The sequence below is a fragment of the Oncorhynchus gorbuscha genome, linkage group LG25 (genome assembly GCF_021184085.1).
Source record: "Oncorhynchus gorbuscha isolate QuinsamMale2020 ecotype Even-year linkage group LG25, OgorEven_v1.0, whole genome shotgun sequence".
NCBI classification, from domain to species: Eukaryota; Metazoa; Chordata; class Actinopteri; order Salmoniformes; family Salmonidae; genus Oncorhynchus; species Oncorhynchus gorbuscha.
In genome coordinates this window covers 30,909,800-30,920,165 of record NC_060197.1, presented here as the reverse complement: position 1 = coordinate 30,920,165, position 10,366 = coordinate 30,909,800, and the positions used below count along the sequence as shown (strand labels likewise).

The 10,366-nt window shown below is 43.9% G+C and overlaps 1 protein-coding gene across 1 annotated transcript; it reads left to right on the top strand.

The window, feature by feature from the left end:
* The first annotated feature begins 3,083 nt into the window (after window positions 1–3,083).
* Window positions 3,084–8,064, top strand: LOC124013652. The gene is made up of 17 exons (XM_046328021.1): window positions 3,084–3,179; window positions 3,405–3,532; window positions 3,734–3,877; window positions 3,963–4,031; window positions 4,129–4,305; window positions 4,536–4,632; window positions 4,836–5,059; window positions 5,237–5,390; window positions 5,475–5,686; window positions 5,878–5,995; window positions 6,168–6,373; window positions 6,470–6,587; window positions 6,694–6,863; window positions 7,304–7,401; window positions 7,514–7,629; window positions 7,710–7,900; window positions 7,975–8,064. Exons 2-16 carry the CDS (start codon window positions 3,458–3,460, stop codon window positions 7,868–7,870), a joined length of 2,139 nt encoding a protein of 712 aa, XP_046183977.1. The 5' UTR covers window positions 3,084–3,179; window positions 3,405–3,457; the 3' UTR covers window positions 7,871–7,900; window positions 7,975–8,064.
* The last annotated feature ends 2,302 nt before the right edge of the window (window positions 8,065–10,366 follow it).

The following is a 10,366-nucleotide window of genomic DNA, read 5'->3' as shown; positions in this document are numbered from 1 at the left end:
TGGCTGCAGTTTGGCATTGTAACCAACTTCAGTGGGAAAATGCTCACCTTCAATGGCCACTGGCATGCTGGAGATGTGTGCTTTACAAGGATTCATCCAGGTTTCAAATGAACCGGGCAGATGGTAGACATCTTGTGGGTGAGCGGTTTGCTGATGTCAACAGAGTGGCTGTGGGGTTATGGTATGGGCAGGCATAAGCTACGGACAATGAACACAATTGTATTATATCAACGGTAATTTGAATGTGCAGAGATACTGTGACGAGCTCCTGAGGCCCATTGTCGTGCCATTCATCAGCCGCCATCCCCCCGTGTTTCAGCATGGTCATGCACGGCCCAATGTCGCAAGGATCTGTAGACAATTCATGGAAGCTGAAAATGTCCCATTTCTTCCTTGGCCTGCATACTCACCAGACATGTCACCCATTGAGCGTGTTTGGGATGCTCTGGATCGACGTGTACGACAGCGCGTTTCAGTTCCCTCCAATATTCAGCAACTTCGCACAGCCATTGTAGAGGAGTGGGACAACATTCCACAGGCCACAATCAACAGCCAGATCAACTCTATGAGATGTGTCGCACCGCATGAGGCATATGGTGGTCACAGCAGAAACTGATGGGTTTGCTGATTCACGCTCCTACTTTTTTTGAAGGCATCTCTGAACAACAGATGGATATCTGAATTCATGTGAAATCCATAGATTAGGGCCTAATGAATTCATTTCAATGGACTGGATTCCTTAAATGGGGTGGCAGGGTAGCCTAGTAGTTCCAGCGTTGGACTAGAACTGAAAGTATAGAACCATAGATCAGTACCTCTGTGATGTGCTCACAGCTAACTTCTCTGGAGATTAGGGCAGAAGAGACCAGGTGTTAGATATGGTGTAACTTGTCTCCACTGTTGTTAGTCATGAACAAGTTGAAGTTAAAGGTGAACACCGTGTCCTCCTAAGAGGGTAGAAAAGCATTGAGCAACTTGCACCAAAGAAAATAAACAACAATGGAGATTAAAATATATATTTAAAATAAAACATTTAAATGGTGTGGTTGGAAGCCCATGGGCTTATAGAAAACCACACCTCAAAAGAACTATACACAATATATACACTACCGTTTAAAGATTTGGGGTCATATAGAAATGTCCTTGTTTTTGAAAGAAAAGCACATTTTTTGTCCATTAAAATAACATAAAATTGATCAGAAATACAGTATAGGTGTTGTAAATGACTACTGTGTCTGGAAACAGCTGATTTTTAAAGGAATATCTACATAGAGGCCCATTATCAGCAACCATCACTCCTGTGTTCCAATGGCACGTTGTGTTAGCTAATCCAAGTTTATTATTTTAAAAGGCTAATTGATCATTTGAAAACCCTTTTGCAATTATGTTAGCACAGCTGAAAACTGTTTTAGAAAAATGCTGATTAAAGAAGCAATAAAACTGCTCTTCTTTGGACTGGTTGAGTATCTGGAGCATCAGCATTTGTGGGTTCGATTACAGGCTCAAAATGGACAGAAACAAATAACTTTCTTCTGAAACTCATCAGTCTATTCTTGTTCTGAGACATGAAGGCTATGCCATGTGAGGAATTGCCAAGAAACTGAATATCTGGTGCAACGCTGTGCACTACTCCTTTCACAAAACAGCGCAAACTGGCACTAACCAGAATAGAAACAGGAGTGGGAGGCCCCGGTGCACAACTGAGCAAGAGGACAAGTACAGTACATTATAGTGTATAGTTTGAGAAACAGACACCTCACAAGTCCTCAACTGGCAGCTTCATTAAATTGTACCCGCAAAACACCAGTCTCAACAGTGAAGAGGCGACTCCGGGATGCTGGCCTTCTAGGCAGAGTTCTTCTGTCCAGTGTCTGTGTTCTTTTGCCCATCTTAACCTTTTATTTTTATTGGCTAGTATGAGACATGGCTAATCCTTTGAAACTCTGCCTAGAAGGACAGCATCCCGGAGTGGGTTCAAATTGCCATAGATAAAATGCAATTGTCTTCATTGTCCGTAGCTTATGCCGCCCATACCATAACCCCACCGCCACCATGGGCACTCGGTTCAGCAAACCACTCACCCACACAACGCCTTACTCATGATCTGTGGTTGTGAGGCCAGATGGATGCGGATTATGGTAGAGAAATTAACATTCAATTCTCTGGCAACAGCTCTGGTGGACATTCTTGCAGTCAGCATGCCAATTGCACTCCTTCAAAACTTGAGATATCTGTGGCATTGTGTTGAGTGACAAATTTTAGAGTGACCTTTTATTGTCCCCAGCACAAAGTGTACCTGTGTAATGATCATGCTGTTTAATCAGCTTCGTGATATACCACAGCTGTCAAGTGGATGGATTATCTTTTCAAAGGAGAAATGCTTACTTACAGGGATGTAAACAAATTTGTGCACAAAGTTTGATAGAAAATGTCTGGGATCTTTTATTTCTGCTCATGAAACATGGAACCAACACTTTACATGATCCGTTTATATTGTTTTTCAGTGGAGATGGAAAACATCCTAAGAAAGGGGGAAGGAGAGGAGATGCGTAGAGGAATCCACTTCAGACTATTTAGCTGCGCCCCTAGGCTCTGGCACGCTGGCCAACCATGTGACCCGATTAGCTAATTAATTACCTCAATCACAGCACCACCCCCATATAAAAGTGCCAGAAAGAGAACATACTACGCATCAACTGCTGTTTTGACTAGGATATTGTCAGTACGTGATAGTTGATGTTGTGTTAACTAGCAGGTGTAGTTTACTAGCTGTTCCTGGTTAGACACATTTACTGCTCAGTGGCAATGGCTTTTGGGTTTTTGTTGGGGTAAGTTTGGTGGTGGGCTTAAATGTTTTGAGTAAGTGTTTTGATGCTGGCAACCTTTATTGACCTGTGCTATTGTTTTTCTTACAGAGTATTAGTGCTGCTGTCTGTATGGCCTAGTGTAAGCTGTTCTGACCTTCCAACAGGTAAGAAACTTAAATTTAGTCAGATTAGCCTTTATACAAGCTGTAGAACACTAGTATGAATTGTTGGTCAGAATCTTTTAGTTTCCACCCTTCACATTCTCACCTTGTGTCTATATAGGGGCCATTGAGACTGCATGCCGGGATCGATACCTGTTGGTAACAACCCAACTCTCATTTGCTGGGAACGAACCTCGCTTTGAAGCGGTTGGTAAGTAGGCTTTTAACCTTAATTCTGATGCAAAATGGGTCTGAAACCAGGTTGGTCAGCTCATGAACTTGGCATATTAACATGTCTTGGCCAGGGTTTGGTAGCTGGTGCTGACAGGAAGTCTCTCCCTGCAGTATTTTTCAGTCTCTCACTGTGCCTGTTGGACAACTTGAGAATAAACTGATTTTTATTTAGTATTTGACCCAGTTCTTTACCCCTATCCAGATGCTAATGGCGTTCACCCCATCACTAAGCAGTATGGGTCAGAGTGTGGCTACATGTTCAGTATCCTCCCTCTGCCTGGCCATGCTGAACTCAGAGCCTCCTACTTCTCCTGCCACACTGACAACCAGGTTCATATATTTTCTGTGTATTGTGGTCTTTTCAAAGCCACAACCCATGGGCACACTGGTTAAATCCACATTTCAATTACATTGAACCAATGTGGAGTAGCCATTGAGTTGATATCTGTGCCCATGGGAAGGGCTTTTAAACTATATTTTCTAGTTAAATTACTACCAGGTATCTCAGTTGGTCTTGCTTTTGTGTTTTAGGACGATGAGGTGTTCACTTTTAGCTTTAATTTGATCACAACTGCTGCAAGTGGAGTGGAAACCACCTACACTGTGAATGCAACCTGCTTCCTCCCTCTACCCTGGTCCCCCAGAGAAGTCAGCTGTGAGGAGAACTATATGGAGGTACTTATGCATGGATCTAGACTGTATCCAGGGCTCGTGGAGGTGGGCTTGTGTTTTTATAGGAGAGTGTTGTGTTACCCTGTAGGTGTCAATGAGGAGTGACGTTTCCTGTCTGTCTGGTACAACGGATGCCTGGACTGCTGCCCTTGCTAAAGTAAGCTAAAGGCTATTTGGCAAATTGTCAATTAGATGCGCTCCACCAGTTTGTCCCCAATACCACCATGCATGCCCTGTCTCTTGTTCCCCATCAGGCCCACAGCTCTGCCACGTCTACCTGGCAGGTGATGTTCCAGCAGGAGGGGCAGCAGCTGATTCCCATGTCATTCTCAGAGGCTCGGGAGCTGGGCTACGTGTTCCACCTCACCCAGGGGAGACTGGTGTTCCGCTCACCCTACACACCACGGTCTGTCATGGGGTCTGTCTCCATGGTGAGGATTTAAATGTCCTGTTCAATGGCTTCTTTTATCTTGGTCGTCTTCAGGCTTGCTTAATTTGACATTAACGACCTACACTGGTGGCTGTATTCCAAGAGGGTCTTACTTTGCGTACTGTTTAAAACCAGGGTTATGCAGGATGGGAAGGAAGCCACTTATTTAGACTACTGAAATGCCCCTTTTGTACTGTTGGCAAGTACACTTCATCCTTTATTCAATTCCAGATCAATGGTTCAGTGGTTGAGGTGGTCCATCCCATACTGTTCTCCAGGCAGAGATGGGTGGTTATGATGGTGGACTGGATTGTTGCGTGCAGCACAAGTAAGTTCCAGTGCACTATCAGGTTCCACATTATCATTGTTCAGACCTGAAGGGACTGGCTTGTCTTAAGCAATAGTGATGGCACAGTTAAGCAAATAATACTTTCACCTATGAAGTTATTTCAGATCTGGGAAATGTTTTGATCACTCAGTTGCAGAGGAAGAATTGCCCATAGGGTCTTAACACTTGTAATCTCTTTCCAGGTGAAGGGATGTATGATGGGGCGGGGCTGGTCTGGCAGACCCCCACTCTGCTGTCCCCGCTGGTCTCTGGCCTCTCTGGGTTGGAGAGCATCAAGATTTCAATGGGGGTGGATGGGCAGCTCCTGGATGAGCCCATCACAGCAGAGCGAGGCTACAGCCTGGACATCAGTGACACCACTGTCCAGATAAGCATCCCTTTCAACGCTGCCGGAGGATACAGAAAAGTCAGTAACGTACTAGGCCGCCATCTGACCATTCACATGGAGACGCTTACCTTGTATTCTGATGTAGAGCAGCTGCAAATGGCTTCAGTCACTCATGTCCTCTGTACACCTTGAATATTCTACTTTGTACCATATAACCTAATGGCAGATGCTTCACAACTGTTTCAACTCTTCCAGAGCTTTGTGATGGGTAACATGTACCATGAGTTTTATGTGGTCCATCTCTACTACGAACAAATCTTTCTTGATGACTGTGGTGTGGAGACCAGACTCCGCCTCCACAGGCCCATGAACACACCCCTTCTGATCCAGCACCTCACCATCATTAACCGTAAGTTCTACTAGCCTATCCGAAGTGGCTCTTCAGCTCATGGTCATGATTGCTAATGACCCTGTTGTCCTTCTCCCACCACAGAAACAGTCCTTGAGGATCGTGTGTTTACTGTTTACCTGGGGAACCTCTACTATGATGTTGACCTGGTGGCTGTGACGCTCAATGGTCACAACTTCACCATACTAGAGGCGACTAAAAGTGGCCTCGTCATTACCAAGGTCCCCCAGCCCAATGGTTACCTTCATGCCTACATTCTCAGGCTGCCATTTGAGGATGCTGCTGTTCACAAGCTGGTAAAGAGAAATATATATGTTTACTCTTTAATGAACTACTGTGGTTTTTCTCAGTATTTCCTCGTGACTTTCATTGGAGGATATCCAAGGTTCCTCCCCTTAACTTTCTCCAATTGGTTTTGGGGACCTGAGATTCACCCCTAGTTTGTGGATATAAGATTTTGCTTCTCAATGAGTGTTCATATCCATAGTACTCTCCAGAGGGGCTTCTTCAGTTCTCGATGGACATCAACTACACGTTGGTCATCATGCCTCACGAGGAGCCTTACTACTACCTGGCCTCAGTCGTGGCTCAGTTCAATGATGTCTGTAAGTTGACTTGAACTATAAGAGACCTGGGATGGAATTCTATTTCTCAAGATTGTCTTCCGAGTCTTCAGGTTCTGACCACTGCCTAACGTGGACGCAGCCCAGCGATCTACCCCTGATGTCATCTTGGCACTATTGACTAAACTATTGGGCCGATTTTTCTCTTCGTCAGTTCCTCCGGTCTTCAAAGGCGTCTGCAATGAGGAAAGCATCAGTTTCCAGATGGTCCATAAGCCATTTGACTACCTGTGGGAGGTGGGTGTTGGCCCTTACATTCTGAACTCAAATCTGGCAGCCAAGCGGGGCTACATCATGCAGAATGACAGCAAGAGTCTGACCCTGGAAGTGCCCCTCTTCTCTGTTGGCTACACTTATAAGGTGAGATGCTCATTGGTCAAGTACTTAAATTGTCTTGTCGTTGGCTCAAGTAGGAGTTATAATTATTTAAAATGTACCTTCTCTTTTTTTTCCCAGGACATCAATTTGAAGCAGTTCTACGGCTCATTTGAAATTCACTCACGACTTCCTAAGACCTTGGAGGTCAAGAGCTCCTTGGCCAAAGCTTGTCTCTTCCAGACTACTGAGGTCATAGGTAACTACTAGTGCCTCATCTTTGCCTGCAACTTAATTTATTGCCTGACTGTTTAGTGTTGATCATTCCCTTTGTTCTAGCCCAGCTCTAACACAACTTTCTCTAGTGTGTTCCACTGAAGGGGTGGTGACAGTGGTTACTGATGTGACTCTGGCCATCCCTGGAGCTGAACCCAACAGCACCTTTCTCCTAGACTCTACCTGCAGGCCTCAAGAGACAGATGGCACCAGGGTTCTCTTTAGCTTTGGACTCCACGCCTGTGGTACCAGGGTCCAGGTATAACTGTCCAACCCATACAATTTGACTCATTCAAGTGACTGGCCCTACCAGTGACTACTTCAAATAAGTTTGTCAGCATCTAATCTGGTAACCCAGAACTCATCTTGCTTAATTTGTTCAGCTGCATGACTTAGTTCTGGTTACTTATGTCTTAGAATTTGCCCAATCCTGATGTGTCCAAATAAACGCAGGAACTGCTGTTATCAATGCATCCTGTCATTGGTTCAGTTGCAGGATCGGTCCACGAGATTAGCAAGCCTCAATCTCAGTCGGCATACAGGCTGAATATTTAAATTAATATTCACTTTTACTGACAGGTGTCTATATTTTTAATGAGGCCTGACAAGGGAACAACCATTTAGTTTATAGACATGGCTTGCAATAGTTTGATTTTCATTGAATTATGTTCAGGCTTGTGATGTCCTCTTGTCATCTAGGTTGACCATCAACATGTTACCTATGAAAATGAGATCAATGTTGAGCACAAGAGCCAATCGGTGGACGCACCAGTCAAAACCAGGGATACTGCCTCTGTGTACGTGACTTCACTAATAATCTACTGCCTCATTGGTTAAAACAAATATTCACGTCAGTCATTAACTCTCACTACAGGCACTTGTGGTTTTAATGTTCAGCTCTCTTTTTAGGATTACAGTACGGTGTGTCTATCCATTGAGTGACCTATACAAGCTGTTTGCATATTGGCGGTTTGATGCAGACTCTCCAGGAGTTGGCACCATCTTAACTAGAGTTCCTGTAACAAGTAAGTGTTCGGTAGTTGTGCAGCTAAAGAGGGTGGTAACTGCTACAGCGTTTTACACCTGACTCTCTGTCCAATCATAGCATTTCAGCCCACTACCCTCACCACCAGAAGACCGTTGACCTCCACAACTACTTCCAACACAGGCCTTAGTCCTGGGAGGGAAATGCCTGGCATCAACCCTAGGGCTAAATACGTCAAAGTCTTCAGCTGGCAAATGAACCAACCTAAAGGAACCACTTAGGCCCAGACCCCAGTCACTCTCCATACAATGGTATGAGATGGAAAGATCTGTTCTATATGTCATATTCCTAGATGAGATCTAGCTTCATTTTATTCTCTCCACAGGAACAAATGAAACCACTGACTGAATCAGGAGTGTTTGGTGTTTGTGAATATAATTAAGTCTGTTTCTTAATAAATGTTTCTTACACTCTGTACCTTGTCCTGATTGTTATGGGATGTGGCTGCATCCAGTTTGGGGATTATATCACAAGTGAGGACTCTGTTTGGTAACTAAGTTGGCTAGGTAAAGTCTTTGTGTGCGACGCTTTAATGTCACTTGAGACTCATGTTGGCCTTTAAGGGGTGATCAGCAGTTCTAACTGTGGCCACTTTCAGTTAACTGCTGCAGGATGTGGCGTGACTAATTTAAGCACTCAGCTTCATAGACTGCTTTTTGGTAGCAAGGCGTGACCATGAGATCAAAAAGAATTAACCATGTTGAGGCTAGTGTTACTAGATATTGCGTCAATCAAGCTCGAGGCAAGTTGTATTCCAAAATTAATGGCTCTACTACAGATTCCCCTTTATCGTTCCATAACTTATAAAGCCTCTGTAGACAAGCTTTGTAGTACATCACTTGAAATGGCACACCCTGCATAGCTGAGCACATATGCTATAGAGAACAATGACATGCTATAGAAACACAGTCTTATGTAACTGCAAAGGGTGTTGGTAGATTTAAGTTGACTTGTCATGAGTATGTCTGACCACTTAGTTATGCCTTGAATTTAAGGCTCATACACAAGTTATACACATTTTACCTGGATGCTTTAAGGCTGTTAACAGGTACCCCAATTCTGACCGTACACAACACACTGCATCAGCCAGTGTCAAGTTGCATGTTATTGAAATGCTAAATTGTAACTGGTCCCATCAGAACGTGACATAGGTCTAGATTGCACTACAATAGTTGGCACAAGTCATATCCTGGTAGAAGTGATTCAGCCACTTAAAATCTTTAAAGTTGACGGTGGTCCAGCTTGTTCATTGATGGAAGTGTCATTAACAGGCTATTTCAGTGTCAGCTTAGTTTATTTGATAATCAGAATCACATTTGACTGGTCAAATTGCTCCAGACACCTAGTCTTCAGCTAGATGCCAATGATCATCCAACAATGGTAGGCCTATAGTTGGCTTTTGGTTAGAAGCATTTGATTATGCAATGGCGTAGGCTTCATTATTTATTTTGTGTGCACAACTATTCCTAAAGCGATACCAATGAGAACGTAGGCATTTAGGTGCTTCAGAGATCCAGGAATCGTAAGCTCAATTTTCTAATTCAAACGCTTTATTACAAATGTAAGGAAAGTGTTCTGTCGCATGACTGAAGTCCAAGCATTCAACTTATTGACAGCTCATGAGCTAGGGTGTCTGTTTTAATTGAACTCGTATCATATTTCATGTAGGTGACCTGTTTTGCATGTGTTTGTGTGGAATTGCCTCTGCTGAGAGGGTAGGCAGTTTACCCACTTTCAGACAAATACATTGTGGATATAGGAACTGAAACTCAAATAAAATATAACATGTAAAGTGTTGGTCCCAAGTTTCATGAGCTGAAATAAAAGATCCCTGAAATGTTCCTTACACAACTTATTTCTCACGTTTTGTGCACAAATGTATCTTACCAGTTAGTGAGCATTTTAACTTTGAGAGAATCCATCCACCTAACAGGTGTGGCATGTCAAGAATCTGATTAAACCGCTGGGGATAAAGGCCACTAAATAGTGCAGTTTTGTCAACACAATGCCACAATGTCTCAAGTTATGAGGGAGTGTGCAATTTGAATGATTGCTGGAACTTCCACCAGAGCTGTTGCCAGACAATTACATTTTCATGTCTCTACCATAAGCCGCGTTCAATGTCGTTTTACAGAATTTGGCAGTTCGTCCAACCGGGCTCACAACCGCAGACCACGTGTAACCTGAAGACAACTGAAGAATTTCTGCACAAACTGTCAGATACAATCTCAGGGAAGATCATCTGTATGCTTGTAGTCCTCACCAGGGTCTTGACCTGGCTGCAGTTTGGCATTGTAACCAACTCCAGTGGGCAAATGCTCACTTTCAATGACCACTGGCATGCTGGAGATGTGCTTTACAAGGATTAATCCAGGTTTCAAATGAACCGGGCAGATGGTTAGACATCTTGTGGGTGAGCGGTTTGCTGATGTCAACGTTGTGAACAGAGTGGCCGTGGGGTTATGGTATGGGCAGGCATAAACTACGGACAATGAACACAATTGTATGATATCAATGGTAATTTGAATGTGCAGAGATACTGTGACGAGCTCCCGAGGCCCATTGTTGTGCCATTCATCAGCCGCCATCCCCCCGTGTTTCAGCATGGTCATGCACGGCCCAATGTCGCAAGGATCTGTAGACAATTCATGGAAGCTGAAAATGTCCCATTTCTTTCTTGGCCTGCATACTCACCAGACACGTCACCCATTGAGCAT

What these genes read in the sequence shown, in the direction of transcription:
- LOC124013652 (XM_046328021.1), top strand. Translation starts at nt 3,458, where the DNA reads ATGTTCAGTATCCTCCCTCTGCCTGGCCATGCTGAACTCAGAGCCTCC. An exon ending in GGACTGCTGCCCTTGCTAAA is followed by an intron (nt 4,032 to 4,128) that starts GTAAGCTAAAGG and finishes GTTCCCCATCAG; the next exon opens with GCCCACAGCTCTGCCACGTC. An exon ending in GGCTCAGTTCAATGATGTCT is followed by an intron (nt 5,996 to 6,167) that starts GTAAGTTGACTT and finishes TCTCTTCGTCAG; the next exon opens with TTCCTCCGGTCTTCAAAGGC.